The sequence below is a fragment of the Pelophylax lessonae genome, assembly GCF_965119305.1.
Source record: "Pelophylax lessonae genome assembly, chromosome: 10".
NCBI lineage: Eukaryota > Metazoa > Chordata > Amphibia > Anura > Ranidae > Pelophylax > Pelophylax lessonae.
In genome coordinates, this window is record NC_138777.1 from 38,498,591 (window position 1) to 38,526,276 (window position 27,686).

Here is a 27,686-nt window from a genome sequence, read left to right on the forward strand (position 1 = left end):
CACTTCTCCACATTAAACCTCATTTGCCATGTCGTTGCCCACTGTTATTTTGTCCAGGTCATTCTTTAGGATATCTGCTTCATGCTGTGCAGTTATTGCCCTGCCCAATTTTGTGTCATCTGCAATTTCTGCTTTAATCTACAAAAGAAAAAAAGTGTGCGCCTCCCTATTTCAGATTGAAGCCTGTAATGACAGAGACCATGTTTACTAATCATACCATTGAATGTTAATCGTGAGTTTCAGAAACAATGGACAATATGATTTCAGACTAGGCTGGTCTGATCTTTATGAAGGGGGACCAACAGTGTTCACCTCAGAGGTTTTAGGATTTAACGTGACCCAATTAACCCACAATGCTGCAATAACATTTTAGATCTGGGGCAATACAATAAGCCGATTCTGCTGTTTAAATTTTTTGCACAAAGAAGCATTAGTTCTGCAATGTTTTTTTTTTATTGGCAGTGGAAAATGCTTCAGTATTTTATTGAAAGAAAGCAATAAATAATACTGTGATAAAAATAGTCCAAAAAGTACATAGACTGTACATATATTGTTACATAATCAGCAAGTACACAAACAGGATTAGAAAAAAAATGTAACAAGGAATCCAAATTTATACATGAAAAGTAAAAGCAGAAACAATAACAGACATGGTTTACATAACGTCACCTGCAATAAATAATACATCTTGATTTGAAACAGAACTGATTCAGTCATCAGTTTTTTTTTCTGAACAATACAATGAAGGAGGAAAAAAATAATCAACAGGACCATAAACGAACATGTCCTGATCATTTCCTTCAGGTACAAATTAATAATAAACACGAAACGCAAAAAGATAAGGCCTTTTGTATAAAACCAGCTGCATCGTGGCAGCCTAAAAACATCTCCTTAAAGAGCTGTGATTGGTCCCAGAACTGTAGCAAGGGCCTGCATCATATCGTACAATGTCCAAAAGGCCCAGCAACCTAGTTCAGAAAAATTTAGAAAAAAAGGATAGATCCTTTTATTCAATTAGAAAATGCTGTCTATGGCTTTTCTTAATGTTTTTTAATATCATCCAACAGAAAACCGTTAGCCAAATCAAATTAAAAAAAGAAAAAATGATTGTATATCCCCAAATAAAGGAATACTGAACCTAAAACACAAAGCTGCACTGGGTGAAAGGAAAAAAAATATTGTCACATACTTTAGCAGGACTTAAAATATATTACACTGTAATGTTAAAAAAAATGGTAAAAATGGGAGGAGGAAGCAGCTATCAGTGACTGCTCCCCCAAAATCAGTTACTTTCAAACTTCTAGCTCCTTTACACGTTTTGGGAAATGTCATTGATATTTTCTTTTTTTTTGTAAGCAGAATTGTGTTTTAGGTTTATTAATCCTTTAACTTCCAAGTCTAACCAGGTTAAAAAAAAACATTAAGGAGCAACCCCATCCAAAACAGATTTCTTAGTTTTGGGTGAACGGAGACAAGGCCTGACTCCCATGTCCAGTCTTTACTGCGGTCTGAGATCCTGGTAACAATACCCAACCTCAGTCTGGGTTTTTGGTGGAACCAGCAAAGTTATCAGTCTTTACATCTCTATAGAGTTAGAGCCGGTTCAGTGGGGCGACCAGCTCGCCTGACAAGTCGCCGCGGGTCGCCTGACAAGTCGCCGCGGGTCGCCTGCCATAGATTAGCACAGGACCCGTTCTAATAGGAGCGACACAAGTCGCTCTGACTTAGAAAAAGGGTCCTGAGCTTCTTTGGGGCGACCTGGAGCGACCTGCATTGACTTCAATGATATGAAGTCCGTGCCGGACGCTCCGAGGTCGCGGTGCGAGCTGCGCACCGTGACTTCACAGGTTGTCCCGGCAAGTCAGGTCGCTGCTATGTGAACCGGCTCTTACATACAAGGGAAAATAAATATTTATGGCCCTGTAGTGGCTTCTCCATAGCAATTCTGGCACAAATACAAAATAAAATACAGATAGTTCGTAACTTAAGTGGAGCTATTCAAGACCAACTTTCTTTAGGCGTACCGAGAAAAACTGGCCGACAGATTTTGTGAAAGTGTCTTGCGTGCATTACAAAAAGTGGCTCAGCATACGTCAAATTAAAGTACAAGTTTCGTACAGGTACTTGGATTTGGCGCATTCTGCACCACTTTAGAACACGAGAGACACTTTCGCAAAATTTGCCGATGTGAGCCTTTATGAATTGCAGGGACTTTTGTCAGCCAATGAGTAAATGTTTCTCCATGGGAACATAAGACATTTACTCTGGCTGACAACAGTCCCTTGTATTCATAAAGACTGGCAGAGACAGATTTTTGCAAAAGTGTCTCATGTTCTAAAAATGGTGCAGAATGCACCAAATTCATGTACCCGTCTAGAACTTCTACTTTAACTTGGGGAATGCTGCTCCACTTTTTAGGATGCATGCAAGACCCTTTCACTAAATCCGTCTAAGACCATTTTTCTCTCTGTATGCCTAAAGAGTTTTTATGAACTGTCTGCATTCTATTTTGAATTTGGTGAATTCATTGCTCCACAAATTAAAAGTGGTGCATTTTAGAACTACGAGAATTTGGTGCACAGGTCACTAACAGGACCAAGTGTTTCGCAAATGCTTCATGAATCTGGCGCACTACATTACCAAGAGGGATTAATGCCAGAAAAGTGGCACAGCAGCTTTATTGAATTCTCCCCAGTAACTAGGGTAGAAAGACTATCTCAGCCTGTCGCAGTAAAGGCAGAACACTGCTATACTCTCCACCCAAAACTAGGAGTAGGTGGAGTTGCAATACTGTGATTTTGACTTGGTAAATGTATTCTAAGGATTGTTTAAGGATGGGAAGATCTGCAACATTATACCAGGTAATACAACTGACAAAATACACATTTTGATGTTCTAAGACTGTACAAATACAATTAAAAATACAAATCTTTCTCAGTCAGGTTGGTTATGAAATATACCCATAAATTACAATGCTAGAATCATTTACAAAGCCCCCTGGTGACCGGCAGGGACTAACTGGAGTTACAGTACATTCAAAAGGGAAGAGTGGGTATGGGTAAAAAAAAAAAACAAAAAACCACAAACATAAGGATGAACAAGGATACAAAGGACTGAACGTACATGGAAAATTAGCTACATAAAAGTTATCTTTTTTTCTTCTTCTCTTTGTCACAGAGGTGAACAGAAATAACAAACGGTAAAATTCTAAAATATCTGTTCTATCTATAATTTTTTACTTGATAATTAAAAACTCTGTATTAAAATATTTCAAAGTGTCTGAACAGCGCGATTCGTACAGGGAAGCCGGCCAGGTCTGGAAATGTAGAATCAAGATGAATTCACGTGTTGCATATTCATCTGTAGAAGTAATGTGGATAAACTGCAAGGAGGAAGAAAACAAATGAGTACATTCAGAAGGAATGATTTAAAGGATATTTCCTTGAGTGAAAGTGTATGTCCAGCCAAAACAGTTTTAGGTTTAGATAGTATTGGGAAGGATAAGAACCCCTGTGGGGCTCTTACTGCTTTTCGGGGCTTTGTTTTCTCCAATCTGCTGACAAAGTTTTACCAGAAAGGAAATTAGGGGAATTCTCAAATGGCAACACAGACAGAAGGCTTTGGAAAGGCAAATCTGGATAGCTGCTATGTAGACACCAGCTCAAGCAACAACGTAATGAGAAATCTTGACTGAAGTTGGAGAGAATCCAATGGGAAGAAAAAAAAAATAAATAAAAATGACTAGGAAAGATAGGTTAGACTTTTCCAAAGAGAGCTGGAGAAAATGTGTCCACTCTCCTAGGACAGAAGTAAAACACTGAAGCATGATGGGTGGAGGAAGGGCATCTCGGACTGGCCTTGTCTTTTTTTGTTTGCCAGTGTCCAATCCTCCTGTATGCTGCAGTTAACCCGACCATATCAGAATTCCTGTGTCCCTCAACAGAGGAGAAAGAAAATGATTTTCCTTAGTGAAGTAGGGGAAAGGCTGTATTTTTTTTTCGTAATAGGCAATGACCAGTATGATTGTTTGATGTTGTAAGAGGCGAGGGTGCAGCTGCTCTCTTTTTCGGTTTATTTTGTTTTAAGTATTTGAACGTCTTTTGATTAAATAAAAAGATTGGGAAAAAAAAAGGAGGGGGAAGGCTACAAGTTCTGTCAGATGTTTATTTCTGTCTGTGTTCCTGTTGCGGGTTTTCCCTCACTTCCTGTCTGGTGAAACCAATTTGTAGCAGAACAGGAAGTGAAGGTAAATCTTTTTAACTGAGCCCCGGATAGCAGTAAAAACCGACAGTTCTAATCTTTACCCATTATATTCACAACATGGAAACGTTTTTGGTTTGACATGCACTTCAAGAACTATTATTTATTCCTTCCCAAATGAAATAGATCGTAAAGAGGAAACCAGAGGCTGCCCGATTCTCACACAGTTGAGCATTGCAATCTTACATTTATCTTCAGCCCCTCCTACAGGTAAATAGAAGATTGCAGCCCCCACAATGATTCCACTATGTTACTAAGGAAAGCCCTGCTGCTTGAGCCAAAACCCACTTGCCCCCCATCCTGTTTGGAGATAAATCATCAGTGGCCAAAATGCAGACTTTCAATGGGTAGCCCTTCACCTCAAAGTCAGGGTAATGGAGCACCTTGTATTTAAAACCAGGCTCGGTGCAGAGTATACTAGAGGCTCTCTTGAACAGCAAATATATTACTAGGCAACCTGTTGATAAACACCAATTAAAGGATCACCTTCCAATATATAGGGACTTTTTAGACAGCATACAATATATGGTGCCTCAAAAGTCCCAATATATTGGAAGGTGATCCTCCAATTGGTGTTTCTAGATTTTCTGGGATGTGGCACTATATGCCTATCCCCTGAGAGGTGGTAACTATAGGCATTGTATATGGTTTGCCTATTAACATTTAAAATGGTTCATGGGATCACTTAACGTGGCACTTTACCCATAACAACTTAATAAAAAAAAAAATTTTCTTTAGCAAGAAACGTACATGTCATATTTGTAATTATGCTACCAAAATGAGTGTGTGCTGTAAATTGCCTCCAGCATTGTTCTTGTTCCTTCTTGCTGGAGGCTGCAATTCTGCTGAAGCCCAGAGCTCCTGAACAGCAGTTAATCTTTAGGCTGTCAGCAGATTGGCCTCTACAAATTCGGCACAATGCCTAAAAATAGAGAGCAACTGATAAATAGAATAGGCACTTACAATTGGGAAAATTATTATTTGATCCCCTGCAGATTTTGTAAGTTTTCCCACTTACAAAGAAATGAAGAGTCTATAATTTTTATCATAGGTTTATTTTAAATCATAGAGACAGAATATCAATCAAAAACCCAGAAAACAGATGATACAAATGTTATAAATTGAGTTCCAGTTCAGTGAGTAAAATAAATATTTGATCCCCTACCAATCAACAATAATTCTGGCGCCCACAGACTGGCTACAGTATGTGCTCATGTGGTACACACAAGTCTTTTTCAGCTGGAAGGCTGAATATATGTAATGGGTGTGCTGGAGGATCTATTGATGCTGGCTGCTGGGGGATCCATTTTTGTGTGCAGGGGTCTATTGCTTGCTGGTGGGGGTCCTATGTTGCTGGGGGGTCAATTCTTGAGAGAGAGGTCTACTAATGCTGGGGTGGTAGTTTGTTGCGGGGGGGGGGGGGTTAATTTGCTGTTCACTGCAGGGTATCTGTTGTACTGTCTTTGTTATCATTAAATTCCACACAAATTACTTAGTACCGCAAGTACTGTATTCTCTAAAAGGGGCAGTACTGGGAGTGGATAGGGGGTGGAACCAAGGGATGGTGCTCAGAGCTAGAGGTCAGAGAGACAAAGGTTGAATGAGAAGGGGGTGTGTTACTGTACCTGTTCTCTGAGAAAAAAAAGCCCTGGGTAAACAGATTAGTCCTGTCAATTTAAGAAGGTGCTCCTAACAAAAAACTCGCTATGTGTATAAAAGACACCTGTCGGCAGAATCTCCTTCCATTCAAGCCTCACCATCATGGACAAGACCAAAGAGCTGTCAAAGGACAACAGGGACAAGATTGTAGACCCGCACAAGGCTGAAATGGGCTACAAGACCAAGGAGACAACTGTGGGAGCTATTAAGTGCAAATGGAAGAAAAATTGATTTTTGTAAAATCCTTTTCTCTTAAGCTCATTGACAGACACAGTCCTCTTTGATTAATATCAAATTGGGTTATACTGCCCTCTACAGGAGTAGGACACTAGGCAGAAGAAAACGTTCTGGCCCCACCTTAGGGGCAGTCCCAGAGGGTATATCCTCTCTCTCTCTGCTACAGGATGTCAGTTATGTCACAAAGCAGTGTCAGAGAATTTAGCCCAACCCAACTCAAAAATAGAGGGGCGGGTACTGCGTCTGTCAATGAGCTTAAGAGAAAAGGATTTTACGGTAAGTTCTTACAAAAATCAATTTTTCTCTGTCGCTCATTGACAGACGCAGTCCTCTTTGATTAATATCAAATTGGGACGTCCCAAAGCAGTGCCACAAATGAGGGGTGGGATTAACGGAAATCAAAATCCAATCCAGAAGGCCCAACCGGTGCCAACTAGAAGTCTTAAAGGCTCATCAGACAAAAGGATGAGACTCAACTGAAAACCCAACAGAAAAAAACCCTCGAGGTAGACCACCGGTCTCCTCAAACAGCGGCCTGCAGAACCTTGCGGCCAAAAGAGGCATCCGCCGATGCCATCACATCAACCTTATAAAATTTTGCAAAGGTATGCACCGACGACCATGTAGCTGCCTTGCAAACCTGAAGCACTGACGCCTGATGGCGAAAGGCCCATGAAGCACTAAGCGCCCCGAGTGGAGTGCGCCTTAACAGGGAACGGAGGCTCCCGACCCTTAATAGAATAAGCCTGTACCACCGTCTGTCTGATCCATTTGGAGATAGTCGCGGCAGATACAGGCAACCCCTTCTTAGGGCCATCCGTGATCACAAAAAGTGAATCCGTCTTACGAAATGAATCCGTAGCATACAAGTATACCCTGATCGCCCGAACCACATCCAAGGAATGCAACGCGAATTCCCGAGGATGACTGGGCTTAGGACACAGGGAAGGCAATACAATGTCCTCATTCAAATGAAACTCTGAAACCACCTTAGGAAGGAAGGATGGATTCGAACGAAGAACAACCTCATCCCTATGAACCACCAGATATGGGGAACGACCGGATAATGCGGCCAGTTCTGACACCCTGCGTGCAGAAGTGATAGCCACCAAGAAGGCCACCTTCTGGGATAAAGTAAGCAAGGGAATCTCCCTGATATTTTCAAAGGGAGGTTTCTGAAGAACCGACAGCCAAATCACACTATCAAGAGGGAGATCTGTGAAACATGTCATAGGATAGAGGGGGAACCCTAGGATCAAGAGGGTCCGACCATCCACAGAGGGGCCTGTATCCACCAAAACCCGACAGGGGAGAGGGGGATCATTCTACTCACCATACCGGAACCGGCGGGCACCCACTCCTAACAGAACCCCCCTCTAACGAAGTGGGGGGCTGTCGACCAATACAGACGCCGTGACTCAGTTTCCGACTGGTCGTAGGTGTCCTGGCGAGACGTTTAACTTGCAGGGCCAGTCCCCGTCCAGCGGGACTATGTCGCAGGCCGACCCAGCGCGGAGCTAGGGCCTGCACACGCTCGTAAGCTGACTGGGGTGACCACTGGATCTCAACATCCAGCCCGTCGCCCAGCTCCAGCATAATTGTTTAAATGTGTGGCGGCCGATCCAGCGCGAAGCTGGAATCTGCACGCGCTTGTAGGCCGGCTGGGGTGACCACTGGACCTCAATATCCAGCCCGTCGCCCAGATCCGGCATATTTGCTTGAAGATCTCACAGGAATAACTGGAGAAAAAAAAGCTAACTAAAAAGAATTTATCTAAAAAATCTTGCCAGGACCAAAGATCCCAGCAAGGAACTTAGGTCCTTACTCCTGACTAGACAGAAAAAAACTGATATCCTGTAGCAGAGAGAGAGAGAGGATATACCCTCTGGGACTGCCCCTAAGGTGGGGCCAGAACGTTTTTTCTGCCTAGTGTCCTACTCCTGTAGAGGGCAGTATAACCCAATTTGATATTAATCAAAGAGGACTGCGTCTGTCAATGAGCGACAGAGAAATACAAAATAATCATCAATCACCCTCGGTCTGGAGCTTCATACAATATTTTGCCTTAGGAGGCAAGGAAGATCATAAGTAAAGTGAGGGATCAGCCCAGAACTACACAGGAGGAGCTTGTGAATGATCTCAAGGTAGTTGGGACCACAGTTACCAAACCATTGGTAATACAATACACCGCCATAGGTCAAAATCCTGCAGCGCCCACAAGGTCCCCCTCCTCAAGAAGGCACATGTACAGACTTATCTGAAGTCTGCCAAAGAACATCTAAATCATTCAGAGAAGGATTGGGAGAAAGTGCTGTGGTCAGATGAGACCAAAATTGCGCTCTTTGGCATTAACTCAACTCACCGTGTTTGGAGGAGGAAAAACACCGACTATGACCCTAAGAACACCACTCCTACAGTCAAGCCTGGAGGTGGAAACATTATGCTTTAGGGCTGTTTCTCTACTAAAGGTACAAGCTGACTTTTCAATAATGAGGGGCCACGTAATCTTGGATGAGAACTTTCTTCCCTCAGCCAGAACACTGAAGATGGGTCATGGATGGGTCTTCCAGCATGACAATGACCCAAAACATATCGCCAAGGCTACAAAGGAGTGGCTCCAGAAGAAGGACATTAAGGTCGTGAAGTGGCCTAGCCACTCTCCAGACCTTAATCCTTAATGGAGAGAGCTAAAGCCTCGAGTTGCCAAGCGACAGCCAAGAAACCCTAAGGATTTAGAGAAGATCTGTAAAGAAGAGTTGACCAAAATTCTTCCTGGGATGTGTGCAAACCTGGTAATCAACTACAAGAAATGTCTTACTTCTGTGCTCGACCAACACGGGTTCTTCCACTAAGTCATGTTTTGCTTGAAGATCAAATACTTTTTACACTCACTGAACTGCAACTATATTTATAATATTTGTATCATGCGTTTTTTTTTTTCTGCATTTTTGGATGATAGTCTATCTCTATCATTTAAAATACACCTATGATAAAAATTATAGACCCTTCATTTTTTTTTGTAAGTGGGCAAACTTACAAAATCTGCAGGGAATCAAAACATTTTTCCCCCCCCCCACTGTATTTTTAATGTTTTACATCGCTATACCTGCAAAAGGGGCCACCTGAAGTGATCTAGGAGGCCTTAAATTTTCTGACTAAAGTTCCGCTTTAAAGAAAAAGGATAGGAATGTGCATTTATAAAAACACAAGGGTGAAAGGGGGTGTATAGATTTACTAAAACTGAAGCATGCCAATCAGCCTAATTTTCAAAGCATAACAAGCGGACGTTGGAAGCCAAGTTGTTGTCATGCACGTCGTTTCCAGTTTTAGTAGATCCCCCCCCCCCCCCCCCCAAATATATACAATTTTTCTACCTCCTTGTATATGGATACCACAAACTATACCTTGAATTATATGGAATGTAGGCCAAAACTCACCAACAGACAACGTTAGCAGGAGTATGTCCTAATAGTAGCTGAATCCAGTCTTTGTATTCCAGACACATTGCCTATTAATAATCACAAAAAACATGCAGAACACAACATGCAGTTAGTGTTAGGTTATGCTGCACACAAATACACACGCTCCACTGCATCAGACCTTGTGAGGACCAGTCGCTCTAATTCAGACACAACGTTCCAAGAGTACATTCTGAACACTTTAATAAAATGTAGGTCAACCTGTTACTTCTCTATAAATAATGCAACACGCAAAGACTTCTTTATTATTCTAATGTGCAGCTCATTTTGCTTAACAAATAAAAAGCCTTTGGGAACGTCTATAAACTGAGCTAAAGCTGTATGCTGAATACATACTGATAGACCCAAACAAAACAATATCTTGTAAAATTATTTATTCAGGAATTCTATTATCAGCAATGGTCTCAGTTTCATGAGCAGTGAAGCAACATCAGACTGATGATTTGCTGCCCTATAACCTGGCAGGTGACACTGAAAGCTGCAAAAGGACAGTAGTGAATAGGCGTTATCCAGCTGCCTATGTAGTGTGGCAGAGGTGTATAAATCATAATAATTGCTGTACTGAATTGGAAATCTTTTTGTATACAGGCAAAACCATTCCCATACATGTATTTTGGCTGTGTATGCATCAGTCTGCTTTATAAAAAAGGAAAGCTTTTGTTTAATGAAGAACTTTGCAAAAATATATGTAGTCTTAAGTTAGTCAACAATTTTGGGATAATCGATGTAAAAAGAGACTAAAGAAAGGTTTCATAACCCTGTGGATAAACTGGATCTGGCCATAAGAGAAAGATGTCCATCTATAGCAGTGGTCTCCAAACTGTGGCCCAAGGGCCAGATGCAGCCCCCTTTGCTTGCCTTTATCTGGCCCTTAGGGCACTAGTCCTGCCACTTACCCCCAACGATGGGGGCACTAGTCCTGCCACTGACCCCCAACGATGGGGGCACTAGTCCTGCCACTGACCCCCAACGATGGGAGCACTAGTCCTGCCACTGACCCCCAACGATGGGGGCACTAGTCCTGCCACTGACCCCCAACGATGGGGGCACTAGTCCTGCCACTGACCCCCAACGATGGGGGCACTAGTCCTGCCACTGACCCCCAACGATGGGGGCACTAGTCCTGCCACTGACCCCCAACGATGGGGGCACTAGTCCTGCCACTGACCCCCAACGATGGGGGCACTAGTCCTGCCACTGACCCCCAACGATGGGGGCACTAGTCCTGCCACTGACCCCCAACGATGGGGGCACTAGTCCTGCCACTGACCCCCAACGATGGGGGCACTAGTCCTGCCAATGACCCCCAATGATGGGGGCACTAGTCCTGCCACTGACCCCCAACAATGGGGGGCACTAGTCCTGCCACTGACCCCCAACAATGGGGGCACTAGTCCTGCCACTGACCCCCAACAATGGGGGCACTAGTCCTGCCACTGTTGGTGGTGAAATACTAGATTTTCAAAGTGAAAGTATTTATGTAGTATGAAGTATCTAAATAAAGAACACCAACTGATGGCTTTTCAGGGCCATTCTCTTTTCCGGGTCTGACCAGAATTCTACTCAAGGCATTTTTCTGAGTATCACAGTATTGCTGAACATCCCTGAGCAGAATAATTGAACTGCTTAGAGTTTCTACATTTTAGATTAGTGCATTTGAAGCTCTCTTGTAGCTGAAGTTGGTTGCTTTGTCTCTTTTCCCCCATCTGGCAACTAGTGAGCATCCCTCTTTCCTGCTGATAGGGGTGGTCAGAGCACGTAGTTCGGTTGGGAGAAACTCATTAAGGATGAAGCATAGGTAGAACTATCAGACACAGGATGTTTATCAGACTGAGCATCTGATAAATACGTCTCTGGAGGACATGTGAAAACGTAGACAGAAGCTGGTCATACACTAGTAGATTTTTAGAGTTTTTATGAAAATTCTCAGGACATTCAATGACTTGTCAAATGCCATTTAAAAGTATTTTGTTTATAATTTTGTTTGCTTTTAACATTTGGTTTTGGAAGGAATGATCAAACCAAAACAACATACATTGTTAGATTCCTTTGAAAAAACTTTCCATCGTACTCCTTTGACTGCTGTTGAACACTAATTTGCCCCCACTAAAGTTTAGAAAATTGAAGGAACATTCTTAAAATAGAAATTTTGAACAAAAGTTTACTAGTGTATGGCCAGCCTAAAGTAGAACTCCTGCCGAACACTAAGTAGCCTTAAGAATATCCACTTCCAGCCTCCTAACACCTATGCTTAAAAAAGAAAGTACTTAACCATTTTAAGCCCGGTCTGGTCCAGTCACGTGAGCCCCCGTGTCTGTGAAAAGCGGCTACAGAGGAGAGGAGATAGTACTCAACAACAGTTGGGAAATCCAGTTGAAGTGATGTCACCTATGGGCTTCCATGTCCAAGTCATAGTCAGAACTGCCTCCTCTCCCTCGCAGCCACCACTGACAGAGGGCCAGATGAAATGGAGTGAATGGCTGAAATGGAGTAGCCTACAAATAGGCAAGTACACACTTTTTTCTCTCTTTTTACCAAAGTAAGTCAGCAGGAGGGGGCATTTTTAAGACTAGTTCTTGTTAGGCAGGAATTTTACTTTAAAGCTCTGTTTGCTGGCTACAAAAAAAAAAAAAAAAGTACAAACTAATAACATATACAATTTCATATTTACATGCCTAAAGAAATAAAATTATAAAATTATTTTTATTTTATACTTCTGATCAGACTGCACAGAAAAAAAACAGGTTAGAGGAACTTTTAGGAAACAAGCTATAGTAGTGTAAAAAGAAAGTTATGAAAAAAAAGATCAGCAAAGCGGTAGCAAGACATGCACTGAAAGGGCACACAATTATATCATGCATTGTGGCACACAAGAAGCGGTCAGTCTTACCATCCATCTGGATTTTCTTTGGCTGCATAGAAGGAGAAGACATTGAAGAGTTGACTCTAAAGTTGGCAGGTAGTGTCTCCGCAGAGCCGGCACTCATTCCTCGCACATCCTTTGGTCGGAATTTCTTTCGCCACGATGGGGCCCTTCTAAAGCTTTTATCGTCATCCTAAGACAAAGACCGTATTGTCAGTGTGGAGCTTACCCTTGTCTGTGGCATGAGCTTCAGCCAACCATGTGCTTTGACTCTGCTCTCCTGTGTGTATCAGTGGTTTTTCAATAGAGAGGGGCAAGTTTAAGTAAGGAATTCACAGCACCTAGCCCTAAAGAAACAAAAGTGTAAGTGCTTGAGCTGGGCTTTAAATAAACATTTTTTTGTCATTTTTAGTCAACTTTTTCAAACATTACTTAATATTTAAAAAAGTTGACTAGAAATGACAAAAATGTTTATTTAAAGCCCAGCTCCAGCCACGGGAGTTTAAGGAGTTGAGCACGGTTTCTTTTAAAGCACTCTGCCATAACATACTCTTTGTTCTTCACCCAACAAATGTTCTTGTGTACATGTGGGTGAAAGTACGGCTTCTGCTGTTCTTCCAAGCTCTCTGAGCTGTATATGCTGTAGTTGCATCTTAGCCTCTATCTCCTTCTTACCATTCACAAAATACATACAGTTCCAGACTTCATTTTGTAAATGGCCAGTTAGCAAGGAAGGAGAAGATGTAACCGTAGACTTGTGGTCTATGTAGGGTCACCTTTAGAATATACTAGGGCCCCACACAGCCTAAATGATTTCTTTGTATAGTTAAAGTGGTTGTTAACCCACTTTAACTACTTTACATAATCCTCTCTGTACCCCGATTACTAATGCTCCTGTGTCTGTTTTATAAAAAAAAATGCCGTCTTTACTGTATTTCAGAGCCGCTCCTGGCGATCACCGTACGACTCGGCTCTCTCCGTCTGACAGATGCCTGGGCAGGGCTGGGATTCCCTTGCCGTTGTCAGACAGGGCGAGGAGAGGTGGAAGAGAGAACCGGCCGGTCACGTGATCGCCGGGAGCAGCTCTGAAATACAGTAAAGGCGGCATTTTTTTTTTATATAAAACACAGACAGGAGCACTAGTAATCAGAGAACAGAGGATTATAGCGAAAAATAAAAGTTTTAATAGCAGCAGGAGGGGATGGGGCAGGCACAGACACAGGAGTAGACAGGGAGGGAGGGAGGGGGGAGAGGAGCAGACAGGGAGGGAGGGGGGAGAGGAGCAGACAGGGAGGGAGGGGGGAGAGGAGCACAGAGAGCTGCCGACGACAGAGGCAAGTACACGGACCACGGTGTCAGGGCTCAGCAGCCATGATACACCATGGTCAGTTTACAGCGGGGAGGGTAGAAACTTGCAGGTTTAGCCAGGTTTTTTTTTTTAGGTGATATGGTGGGCCAAATTACACAGCACAAACACTGTGCTGTATAACATTCTTTAAGGGAACTGGATCTTTTTTATTAGGGTAACAAACGCTTTACTATGTCATTTAACCACTTAAATACTGGACAATTTCACACCCTTCCTGTCCAGGCTGATTTTCAGATTTCAGGGCTGTCAAAATTTGAATACCAATTGCTAAGTCATGCAACACTGTACCCAAATGAAATATTTGCAATTTTTTTGACAGAGATGGCGCTTTCTTTTTGTGGCATTTCCTAACTTCTGTTCTAAAATGTAGCAAATAAATCTCTTTGGTAAAAATAATTCAAGTCAGGATAAATAATTTACTCTGTGTAAAAGTCAGAGTCTACAATCTATGGTTTATACATTTAAAAACTGACCAATCATGGTGGCACTTAAATGGCAGGACAGTACAAATACACTCACACTCCACCCCCCCCCCCCAAAAAAAAAAAGACCCCTTTTGGAAAGTAGACACCCCAAGGTATATTTTACTTTTTGTTTTACATACTATGACCATAGTGACACTGTCCTATTCTCTAGAGGTGATTAGCTTTTTTTACACTATGATTGCTCATTACAGTGATGATTACTTATAAGCAATAATTTTAATGAATGGCATCCATTTTTGTACAATTGTGACAGTTGTGATTGACCACTGATATCACATGGTATAGGTGCGCTAGAATTTGCCCGTTATCAGGTAATCACTGTGACCAATCATAGAGTAATAGTCAATAGTAAACAATGCATGGCTATAAATGAAACCCATTATGTACAACTGACATGTGATTGCTATGATTGGTCAGAGCAATTGCATGGTACCAGAGCAAGCCCAGCACAGCCACCTATGTTACACTAAGTCAGGTGGACACAACAAGAAACAGATCATGTTGCTGTGTGGTCCCTAGGACACACATGAGGCGGCGAGTGGGAGGATGTAATAGGAGGTCCACCCAGGATAATGGTGCTCCCGGCTCAGCACACAAGAGAATATTAAACAATCCTATATGTCAAACTGCTGCAGAGAGATCACTGCTTCCACACAGATAGCAGTGGTACTTCTCTGCAGCCTGCCACCAAGGGAAGGGAGTTAGGACTGGTGTAGTGGAGTAATTATACCAACACAATAATATAATACTATACCACAGCCAGAAGATAGTTGCATACATTTAAAGTGGTATTAAACCGAAAACCAAAAATGTAATATATTGCAGCTTACCAATCATTAGGTGTGCTGGCTGCATTAGCTTTATTTTTTAGGATTTCTCTCCTCAGTTTTCACCTGGTGATCTGGCCAGTAACACAACTCCTGTATTAGAGTTCCCCCACTCTGGATGAAGGAGCAACAGACACCTTTTTACAGCAGCTTTGTCAGTCTGCGGGGAGGGAAGTGCTAGATGCACTAGCAGACACCCTTTTTGGATAATGGTTTTAGATAAATAAAAGCTGATCAATGTAAGCACTCCTGTCAGTGCTAAATGATTTGTGCTTCATCTGCAGGACAGCTTGTTCTGTTGAAAAACAAAAAACTTACTGGCAGGATTACCAGGCAAAGATGAAAGAAAGCAAGCCTAAAAAATAAAAATAATGCAGCCATCACCCCTAAAAATGTGCAAGTTGAAATAAAATGTTTGGTTAAGAGCCTGAAACTGTATAAACCCAAAATCAGTGTTCAGTGTATGTACATACATTTTGAAAAAGCCCGCTGTTGGCTGACGTCACTCAGCTGGTCAAGGCTTTGGAGAGATCATGACTTTACAGTCAGGATACACCCAAATGCCTTTACTGGCAGTTGGCTCAACCTCTCAGCAAGTAACTGGGAGACTATGTCAGCTACGCCAGCCCCCTGCACAGCTCGGCGCTCTAATGAGCGCTGGAGAGGCAGAGCAGAGAGCCAGTGACTGTTCGTCACTGCTGACTGAATACCAAGAACTGGGTGATCAGCGTTTTTTGATCACTCGGTGTGGAGCCAGCAGGTGACAGCTGCAGCTAGGATCTATGCTGTAGCAATCTAGGGGAGTATGCTTATTTTTTTTATTCCTGAAATTTTCTTTAAATACATAAGAACTACCTGTATGATGACCATAATCTCCATGCTGCATTTTTATGAATGTGTTATATGCTAAAAGCTGCAGATACAAGTCTAAAGTCAAATTTCTAAAAAAGGTCTAGAATATTTAACAAGACATGTTAATTAGGCAGATATTCACAATATATTCAACATAAGCATAGCATAAAAACCAAAGTCTTACATCATCAAATCTTCTATCAGTTCCTCTTATAAGAAGATTATTAAATTCCCGCTCCAGTGTTGCACGTGCCTGAAAGAGACAGGATATGAAGAATTATCTGGTGAAACTGCTGCAGCACATCTGTCCCTCAGTGCTTACATCTCACTCCAGTTACCTGTGTGTTCTGAGTGGGGATTTGTAGCAGCAAAGCCAACGTGTTATGATCAAATGTCTCATCTAAGGCAATCAGAGCACCATGAACACCGCTTTCTAGAAGATTATTTGCATATTCTTTAAGTCCAATGGACAATACCCAATTGATGACGCGTTCATTGCTCCAGACAAGGGCATCTGAAAAGAAACAGATACTAAAATTTAAATACTAGAATTAACTGAACGACAAAACGCCACCACCAAAAAATTAAAACAGAGAATAACTTGCATTATTTGTTAAAATATCTTATTTTATGTGGTACTATTGTGTGTCTGATTTAAATGTCAGTGTGTAATTTTATAAGACACAAAGCTGAACTCCAGCCTTACTCTCAGTCTACGCTTAACCTTCAGGCATTTCTTTTGTACCTTATGCGAAGCTTAAGGCCCTGTTTACACAGGCATACTGAAGCATATGCGTTTGTTGCCTTTGTGCAGTGCTTCCCTGGGTAGGCCATTCATGTCAATTGAAACACAGCAACCGCATGGACACAGTCACCACCCCCAATTTGACATCCATGTGGGTGTGTGCAAGTCCCCAGCATGATTGTGTCCATGCAGCTTCTGCAGGCAGACACGGCCTTTGTGCAGGCGTACGCTTAAGAACGCCCACGTGATAGAGCCCCAATTCCCAAAACGGTTAGAACCCTCTGCATTCATAAAGCAGTTTTTGGCTTTAAGTTTCATTTTTCTTTTTTAAATACATCTATACTCTGGCCTGACCCACTCTGCTATTCTGTCCTAGGTCAAAATGAGGTGTCCTTGGTCCTGCAGCCTCCTGAGATCACATTTTCCAGGAGGCTACAGGTTCAGGAACACAGAGTGGCCAGAGGGTTATCAGGAGCTGGCTGTCTGAGCCCAGAAAAGGCTGTCAGCTGAAGAAGACCAAGATGATGGTGCTGGACCTGGGTTATGTCACTTGAACAGTGGATCGCAGCAGGATAATTCTGTATTCGCTGTGTGGGTGAATACGTGTTCTCTAGATAATCCAGCAATACAGGTAAGGCGGGGGGGGGGGGGGGGGGGGGGGGCAAGTCTGATTTAATATGCTTACTCACAGCGTGCATTGATAGCTGCAGCAAGTGAAATAGAAAACACATTTCCAGGCTGGAAGGATATCCAGCATCATTTAGCTTTATTGAAATTTCTATACAAATTTACTGCACCAAAGGCATTCAAATACAGCTTCTAGCACTATAACCTGACAGGATATTGTTTATCAATCAAAATATAATAAGTGCTGCGCTAAATGTGATATAAACTTCAATCCTGTGAATGAATATACAAAATAAAAGTATATATACAAAAAAAAAAAAAAAATTGGATTTTTCCTGCAACTTACCTGTAAAATCCTTTTCTTGGAGTACATCACGGGACACAGTGCAGGCCATATTAGTGACTATCTGGGTTTTACGTCACCTATAGGTGGACACTGGCAAACCAATAGACAGGAGGTTCCCCCTATATAACCCCTCCCACACAAGAAGAACCTCAGTTTTTGTAGCAAGCAATGAAGATCCCAGAAAAGAGGGGAGGGACCTCTGTGTCCCGTGATGTACTCCAATTAAAGGATTTTACAGGTAAGTTGTAGGAAAAATCCAATTTATTTTTCATACATCATGGGACACAGAGCAGGCCATAATAATGACTATCTGGCATGTCCTAAAGCAATGCCCTTGAGGGGAGGGAACACAGAAATCCCAAGACCGCCCTCGGACAAAAGAAATGATCTATACTGCTGCTTGTAGCATGCTATATCCAAATTAAGCCCCTTCTCAAGCTCTAACATCCACCTGGTAGAACCTATGAATGTATGAACTGAAGACCAAGTAGCAGCCTTACAAATCTGAGCCATAGACACTTGATGCACTGCCCATGAAGCACTTATCCTCCTGGTTAAACCATACGCCTGAACAATGACCTGGCCTTTAAGACCCTTCTGGTAGGACAAAAAAAGCATCAGTGCGCCGAAATAGTGCCGACGCTTTCAAATAGACCTTGACTGCCCGTACTACGTCGAGAGAATGTAATAATTTTTCTTCTATGGTCCAAGGATTCGGAAAAAAGGAAGGCAGAGCGATATCCCGGTTTAGATGAAAACTGGGCAAAAAGGCTGATGGGGACGCAAGACCACTCTGAGCTGGTGCTGGACCAAAAATGGCTCCTTGCAAGAAAGGGCTGCTAATTCTGACACCCTCTGTAACCCAGACAGCACAAGATTTATCCCAAGGGCATGAGGGCAGCTTGTCTGGCGGAACCATGCGAATCACACCTTGCAGAAATGCTCGCACCAACGAGTGTCTCGCTATCAGTCTCTGAAAGAAAACTAATAAGGCCAAGATCTGCCCCTTAATAGTTCCTAATGGCAACTTCAATTCCACTCCTAATTGCCGAAAGGCAAGAATTCTTCCAACAACATAATTGCGAGGATGCCATCTTTTGGGCTCACAGCAAGAGGTGTAAGATTTTCAGACTCTATAGTAGATTTTTATAGAGACGGGCTTCCTAGGGATTATAAATGTAGCTAGAGCAAGACCAGAAATCCCTCGATCCTTCAAGATTCTGGTCTCAACAGCCAGACGGTCAAATTCAGCAACCGTAAAGCAGGATGGAATATAGGACCTTGGGAAAGTAGGTCTGGACCGCATGGAAGTTACCATGGCTCCCCTACTGCCAATTTTACAATTGCTGCCTACCAAGGTCTCCTGGGCCAGGCCGGAGCCACCAGGATCACCAGTCTCCCCTCCACCTGTATTTTGCGCAGCAGCCGTGGCAGAAGTTGGACCGGAGGAAAGGCATAGATCAGGAAGAACCGATGCCAACTAACTCACTAAATCATCTGTTTCGATAGTGATTGGATCCCTGGTTCTGGATACAAACTTGTCCAGCTTGTTGTTGAATCTGGATGTCAATAGATCTAAGTCTGGGGTACCCAAACGTTGGCAAATCATTTGAAATACTTCCGGATGTAGGGACCATTCCCCTGGAAACTTAGAATGTCTGCCAGTTGTCCACCCCCGGGATAAATACTGCTGACAGAAACGGTACGTGTTTCTCTGCCAATGCTAGAATGAAGTTCACCTTTTTCTGGGCTGCCTGGCTCCTGGTGCCCCCCCCCCCCCCCTGGTGGTTGATATAAGCCATTGTCAGACTGAATCCTGACAGGACAATCCTGCAGCCTAGCCTGGCAGTCCAAAATACAAGTGCCAACCGAGCTGCCCGGATCTCCAAGATGTTGATGAAGAGCTTTTCCACCCAAGACCACTTTCCTTGGACAGATATTTCCTCCAGAATAGCCCCCTAGCCCAATAGGTTGGTGTCCGTGGTCACTACCTTCCAGATTATTGGTAGAAAAAGACTTTCCCTTCCCTAAATTGTTGGGTATCAACCACATGAGATCCTGCCTCCCCTTTGGGGAAAGAACCATTGGATAATCCAACGATTGGAGCTTCCAAGCGGACAGAATGCTGTTCTGGAACGGACCTGGAATGAAACTGCGCATAAGGGATTGCCTCGAATGAGGGGACTATCTTGCCCAGCAATCTCATGCATGGCCGTATAGAGGGATCTTTCCTCCCTCTTATGAACCAGACCAGACCTCTTATGGCCGGGAGTTTTGCTGGAGGCAAAAAAAACTCTTGCCTAAACTGCGTCCAGAATCAGGCCCAGATATTCTAGAACCTGAACTGGCCGCAATGCTGATTTTTTTTTCTAGGTTTAGAATCCAACCCAGGTCTTCCAAGAACTGGACTGTCAGGGTCACATTCCGTGTTAGCCCTGGGCCTGATCATTTTAAGTAATAGATCTAGATATCACACTATTGAGATCCCTTCAGACCTTAAGAATGCCAACACTGGGGCTAAGACCTTTGCAAACACCCGTGGAGCCATAGCTAGGCCAAATGGCAAGGCCACAAACTGAAAAGGACATCGCCCCACTGCGAAACGCAGAAACTTTTGATGAGGCCCGAAAATGTGCACATTCAGGTATGCATCTTTGATATCTATGGATGCCAATAGTCAACCTTCCTTCAGAGAAGCTACCACTGAACGAATTGACTCCATGCGGAAAGACTGAATAAGCAAGAACTGTTTCAGAGCTTTGAGATCCAGAATGGGTCTCACCTCGCCGTTTGGTTTTGGCACCGTAAATAGATTGGAGTGAAAACCCATGAACCTTTTGCTGGTCGGAATCTCCACAATCACGCCCTGTGCCCACAAGCTTTCCAGGGCCTGGAACAAGGATTTCCTTTTCACTGGACTTGTGGGAACATTTGAACCTAGAAACCGAGAGGGAGGAACTCCCAAAACTATCTTGTAGCCCTGAGCCACCGTGGACAAGATCCATCTGTTCTGTACTACCTTTTCCCAAGCCTCTGAGAATTGTAGAAGCCTTCCCCCCACCCGTGTGAGTGGGGGCACCCCATCATAAAGCAGACTCGGAGCCTTTCTCGGCAGGCCTCTGGACCCAGGGTTTTTTCTGACCCCGACATTGAACCCTCTAGGCTGAGGCTGTCAAAACTGTTTGGAAGACGACATATTAGGAGGCACAGGAACACTAGGGACCTTAAAAGATAGATGCTTATTCCTTCTTTAGTTAGTGAACAAGCACGTAGCAGCCGTGTGAAACGCGTCTACTGTCCTACCCTGCTGTACCTTGTACCACTTATGTGAATCCGTGGTGGTGTGCGACCATTTTCTTCTTTTATATTCATTCTTTTAAAAGGCAACAGTGCACTCTTTCCACCTGAAATCTTTTGGACATATTCATCCAGATCCTCACCAAAATAGACGTTCCCCATGGAATGGGAATCCCGTCAGTAACTTCTTACACGGCAATTCCGCCAACCAATTCTTCAGCCACAAGACTCTGCGCATGTGTTCATGAAAGAAGTGCACAGCGAGACACCTGTTAAATGGAATCCTTGAGAGCATCTGTTGCAAAACACAAGGCGCGAGGAAGCTCCGCCAATTCCTCAGTAGTTTCCCCTTGAGACCTACTAAAGGGGAAACTACTGAGGAATTGGCGGAGCTTCCTCGCAGGTCGTGTTTTGCAATAGGTTCCTAGCCAACCTCTTAAAACGATCTTTTAAGTACTGGCAAATTCCTATTGCCGCTACTGGCAACTGAACCACCGACCTGGCAATGGCAAATTAGGCTTTTAGTAAGGACTCCAACTTTTTATCCGCTGAGACCTTAAACGCCTGGGCAATGTCAACCGGACAGGTAAAATTTTTATTCACAGAATAGCAGCGTCTACCAAAGGCATACATCACTTTCTTTTGAACTTTTCCTCCATAGGATATAGCAAGGAAAACCTTTTTGGAGGTATAAACACCCTATCTGGGTGATCCCATTGCACATACACCAGCTGTTCCAGGAGAGGGTGTAAAGGGAAAGACTGGGAACTCTGCTGAGGGCATAAGGAGCCCAATAAAGAGGAGGAGGCTTCTGACACCTCTAATGGAGGCAATTTAAAACCAGCCCGGACTATTTCGGTAAGAGACTGAATCAGCAACCTGAGAGGGAGGCTGAAAATGGCTCCTTAGAGCCCGACTTCTCTGAAGAGGAATCTCCAGTCTGCCCCTCTTCCAGGTAATTCACAGCTACTTCCTCAATATCCTCTACCCACTCTGGCTCTTACCCAGGGGTCCCCCCCTCGGGGCCTGCGTGTCCAGGTGCAAAGCCGTATCCCTCCTGGACCCAGAATCAGGAGGGGGAGATCTATCCCATTTCCCACTCATCACGGAGGGCACTCATCTCTGGACCTTCAAGGCCTGGGTGCCCCTTTTTAATTGGGGTCCGCAGCCTTGGACCTGTACAGTACCCTGCTGGAAACCGCCTTGGGAATAATAACTAGGGTTCCAATTTTAAGGGTTCAGCACTCAGCGGGTCACATTACAGGCAAGACCTTGTTCCTTTCCTTCCGAGGCTCCTCGGGTACCATCCTTTTAGCGCTTAGCCATCCGAAATAATCCGATCACGACGCCCCTTTACTGGGACATCATTTAGGTTGAAGAGCTTTTAAACAGCCATGACCATCACCTTCAAGACAATGGCGAAAAAAACTGAGGTTCCTGTATGGGAGGGGTTATATAGGGGGAACTTCCTGTCTATCCTGTCCTGCCAGGGTCCAGTGACCTATGTAAAACCCAAATGGTCATTATTATGCCCTGCTCTGTGTCTCGTGATATACGATAAAGAAAAAGAGGTTACATAATACCATTTCTAGATTGTAAGCTCTAACGAGCAGGGCCCTCTAAATCCTCCTGTATTGAATTGTATTGTAACTGTATTGTCTTCCCTCATATTGTAAAGCGCTGCGCAAACTGTCGGCGCTATATAAATCCTGTATAATAATAATAATAATAATAATGTGACAAATATAAAGTACAAATGAGTAAATATGTGCAAAAAAATCAAAATAAAAATGTGCAAAAGTCAACATATATGGAGCTGTAGATATGAAGCCGCAAATGTGTAAGTCCTGGTAAAGAGAGCTAGAGCAGATCCATTCCAATAGTAGATATGAGAGACCACATATCCACTAAAGGAGACACCACGACATGTTTAGTACTTGACTTTATAAGAGATGGTTTTACAATAGGTTTTACACTGTGGAGGCTGTTTTTTTGATCGCTGGACTTCATGATCGAGTAAGAGGGCCAATCACTTGGAGTGATATGGTGTCAGAACCTAAGAGATTATCCTTTTGACCATCATCCTGGAAATATTCTACCTTTATGCTTGTTTGATTACTGCTGGCATTTGAGTCCATATTGTGACGGGAGTCACTTTGGGCGAGGGGCCTGCGGAACTCCGCTTACCTTTGAGAGGTCGGGAAACTCTTTTCGGCATTCAGGTTCCTCTTATGTGTAAGTCGCCCTGTGTCTATTAGAGGCATAGGGTGACAGAGAAGCCCAGTGTGGTCTGCCCTAACCAGACTCACCGTACAACCACACCGGACTCAGCATTTTGTTTAATCGTTATCATGGGTCTTATATATGTGGTTTGAGTTGAAATTGGAGAGGCTCCATCACTTGGGACAGTAATATTTATCAACAATATTGTGACAGTACAAGCCCCATTTGGCATCTGTCCCAACTCCCTTTTCTTCATTGGGATACCGGGCCTCCTGAACCAGTCAGGTTGTCTATGTTTAGAACACTGACATTGGACATAAAATTGCTGTCATTGGCCATACAACATTTCGTTGCTCAGATATAAAGTGTGACCGCCGTACCACGTTCCTAAGGTACTGGGCAGCCACACTTACAGCCGAGCCTATTAGGTTAATGCCGGTCACGAACGCTACATCACCTTCTTTACGATTTGTATTGTGCATGTTCCAAGCATGAAGACCAGGTAGTAGAGTAGGAAAGGGGATGGTTTCTTCAATTGTACTTCCCACTGACAAAGTTGGCTGCGTGCCCAGTTTTTGTTTGAAATGTTTAAATGTACTTGTGCCTCATGTTATTGGATGTACAGTTTACCCTGCCCTGTGTCTCTATGCCAACAAGGATGGGGGATCGTCCCCAGACATATATACTTATGTCTGTTCTTCAATAAAAGTATTTTGCTTCTTATCCCCCTACACTGAGTTCAAGGCTAGTGACTGAGTGGGCTGGGAGCATATAATCACTGGGTTACAGGGTCTCTGAAGCAAGGCAGCAGTAACGCCGAAACCAGTCAGCCTGAGTCACAGCCTCTGTCACACACCTATTCCAGTAAGAGTGTTTACTCTCCTTCCTGGATGGTGAATGCATGTGTAGTGGCGACTCCTTTAGTGGATATTGGTGGTCTCTCATAATTACTATCTGAAAGGATCTGCTCTAGCTCTCTTTACCAGGACTTAGTTGTTACACATTTGCTGCTTCATATCTACAGCACTTTATATTTGTGATATGTTATTATGTAACCACTTTGTTATGTACATATACGCTTCAATTTTTTTATATTTGTTCACAAAATAGAAGAATATTTCACATTCAGCGCAGCACTTTTTTTTTTATTTTTCTTTATTCCCTGGTCTGACTGTCCCAGGCCCACCACTTTCCCCTACTGGATTTCAGCTCTTTCAATCACAGAGGCTCGCCATCACATGGGCATTATTAAGGGTGGTCTACATGCAAATGCCTAGGAACACCCTCTCCTCCAGATTCACATTCCCCCTATCAAATTGTTCTGATATTTACTTAACTCCTCCCAAGTGCCAGCCCAGTGCAGGCTTCAAAGGTGAGGGCTCTTGAGAGAAGTACTGAGGCAGGACACAGAGATATTTTTCAGGAGAACTAGACAAATTATTTTGTCCAGATGTATTTTTATTCATCAATGCATTTAATAGAAAAACATTTTCTTGGGGGGGGGGGGGGGGGGAGTCTGAGGGGACCCTTTACTAGGGCTTAGAGATATCTGGTTCCTAGAAAGAAAATCTGAAACTAAATACACAGTCTGTTCAACTCGCTAGATTTGCACCCAAAAGCAATAGCTATTTATCAAATGCATCAATATATAAATATACTTCTGTGCAATAACAATCAGTCTGACACCCTCCGCACATGTTAAGCTACAAGAGCATAGTCAATCTGTTATTTTTGTGCTGTAAATGTTTTATCACAGCTTAATTACTGAAATTTATCAAAACTGGTTCAGACCGAATCTGGATAAGCTGTGCATGGCAACCAATCAGCTTCTATCTCCAGCTTGCTCAGTAAAGTATTAAACATGAAAAATAGAAGCTAATTGGTTGCCAAGCACAGCTGCTCCAGATTCTGGCTGCTGCAGTTACAAAAAATAAAGCCCTTTCATTGCATAGGTACAATTTAATGTCCTAAAGGGTGTATTATGCTGTTTTAGGATAACTTCACCTGGATAAATTTACATTTGTCTTATAGTGCTGGTTATCTTGGCACACGAGAGAGACCTATTGAAGGAGGATGTGGCTTTAAAAGTAACAAACATGTCATACTTACCTGCTCTGTGAAGTGGTTTTGAACAGAGCAGCCTAGATCCCCTGTAGGTAATCCTGGCCCCTCCCTCCTGCCGAGTGCCCCCACAGCAAGCAGCTTGCTAAGGGGACACCCAAGTCGGGCCACTGTTCTGTGTGTTCATTCAGAGGAGGGAGAGTCCCAGACAGTCGAGGCTCTCGTGCAACACAGCTGGATTGAGATGGGACCCAGGTAAATATTAGAGGGGGGCTGCTGCTCACAGAAGGTTTTTTTTTTATCTTAATGCATTGAATGCATTAGGATAAAAAACTTCTGCCTTTAGAACCACTTAAGGTTTTAGGATTGCTATGTATATTGTCTACCAACATTTGGATAGCAATAAAGATTCAATTGTGTTTTTTTGGTAGCAAGGCCCTTTCTGTTTGTTCTTTGACACCGCTCCTGTCATTCTTGACCATTGGGACATCCCAAAGCAGTGTCAAACATAAGGGGTGGGAAACAGCAAAAAAAAATCTCAAGGCTAAACATTAGCCAACCAGGCAACAGGGGCTCAATCAAAACAACTGGAGCCCACCTGAAAAAAACAATACACCCTCAAAGAGGATCAGGTCCTCAAACAGCAGCCTGTAAAACCTTGTGGCCAAAAGGAAGCATCTGCAGATGCCAACACATCCACTTTATAAAACTTTGTAAAAGTGTGCACCGACGACCAGGTGGCTGCATTGCAAACCTGCGTCACTGACGCTTGATGACAGAAGGCAGTAAGCGCCCTAGTAGAGTGCGTCTTGACAGGGAAAGGAGGAACCTGACCCCTGATGGAATAGGCCTGAACCACTGCCTGCCTGATCCATCTGGAAATGGTTGCAGAGGAAGCGGACAACCCTTTGCGAGATCCATCCGTGAGCACAAAATAGAGAGTCTGACTTCCTGAAAGACTCCTTAGCTGCCAGGTACACCCTAATTGCCCTGACCACATGCAAGGCATGCAAGGTAATTTCCTTCGGATGTTTAGGCCTAGGACACAGGGAAGGCAACAATGTCAACAATGTCTTCATTCAAATAAAAGTTAGAGACCACCTTAGGAAGAAATGACGGACAGGGGCGAAGCACCACCTTATCCTTGTGAATCACTAAATAAGGTGAATGACAGGATAATGCCACCAGTTCTGACACCCTGCACGCAGAAGTGATAGCCACCAAAAAGGTCACCTTTTGGGACAGCGTAAGCAGGGGAAACTTCCGAATATTTTTGAAGGGAGGCTTCTGTACAGCTGAAAGCACCAAATTAAGATCCAAAGGCGCCATTGAAGCCCGCACTGGAGGAACCAAATGTCGGACCTCCGGAAGAAGAGTAAGCACCAGGGAGTGTGTGGCCAAAGGTCGTTGAAAAAGACTGCCAAGGCCAATACCTGGCCCTTGATGATACTTAAGACCAAATTCTGTTCAACCCCCCATTGAAGGAAGGTCAAGATCCGAGCCACCGAGATGGAGCAAGGATAAACCCCAAGAGACTCGCACCACGCAAATGTACGTCTTCCACGTATGATGGTAGATCTTCCTGGAAGTAGATTTCCTAGCTTTCAACAGAGTAGGAATCACCGACTCAGATAAACCCCTATCCTTCAGTACCTGGCCTTCAACAGCCAAGCTGTCAAAGCCAGTGACTGTAAAGCAGGATGGAAGATCAGTCCTTGGGACAGCAGATCCTCCCCGAGAGGAGGCTTCTAAGGAATGTCAGCGACCAGCCGCACTAGATTGGCATACCAGGCCTGGCGAGGCCAGTCCGGAGCCACGAAGATGACCAGAATCCCTTCTGCCTCAATCCTGCGTAGGAGTCTGGGCAGAAGCTTGAGAGGAGGGAAGGCGTAGATCAGACGATAGTGACCCCCATTAGATGCATGTGCTCTCATTGTAGAGACTCTTTAAATTGTAGAGTTAGGGACTGCAGATTACAGGGTGAATTGCCGGGGCCTGCAGCTTATGCATGTATTTGCAAATGTGTGCAACCAAACCCCTGTTTTTAACGCATACTGTTAAGACAGTTCAATTCGGTTGGTCGCTGGCTGGTTGGTAAGTTGTGACTGGAAATCTCTTCGTTTTTTTTGATCTGACCCCCACCCTGGCCACCAACATGTCTGTACCGTCTGCCAGAAGATCCCTTGACTGAGTCACAAATCTCTGCACCTTTTTGAGCCAAGACACCAACAGATCCACCTCCGGGGTTCCCCACCAGAGACACCGCTGATGAAACACCTACGAATAAAGGGGTCACTCCCCTTGGTCCAATGCTTGGACAGCAGGAGGCGATATGCAGCCTGCAATTTCTGGAGTT

General features: G+C 43.6%; 1 protein-coding gene across 14 annotated transcripts in view; it reads right to left on the reverse strand.

Annotated features, from left to right (window-relative positions):
* Positions 1 to 2,492: 2,492 nt before the first annotated feature.
* Positions 2,493 to 27,686, reverse strand: part of PPFIA1 (PTPRF interacting protein alpha 1) — a 250,246-nt gene continuing 225,052 nt past the window's right edge. For all 14 annotated transcript variants that reach the window (XM_082270052.1, XM_082270051.1, XM_082270050.1 and 11 more), the window contains 5 exons: positions 16,370 to 16,545; positions 16,216 to 16,284; positions 12,526 to 12,691; positions 9,594 to 9,664; positions 2,493 to 3,382 (listed from right to left, as the gene is read on the reverse strand). In XM_082270052.1, coding sequence (XP_082126178.1) covers positions 9,606 to 9,664; positions 12,526 to 12,691; positions 16,216 to 16,284; positions 16,370 to 16,545 — 470 coding nt within the window. In that variant the 3' untranslated portion in view covers positions 2,493 to 3,382; positions 9,594 to 9,605. The remainder of the gene's footprint in view (positions 3,383 to 9,593; positions 9,665 to 12,525; positions 12,692 to 16,215; positions 16,285 to 16,369; positions 16,546 to 27,686) is intronic.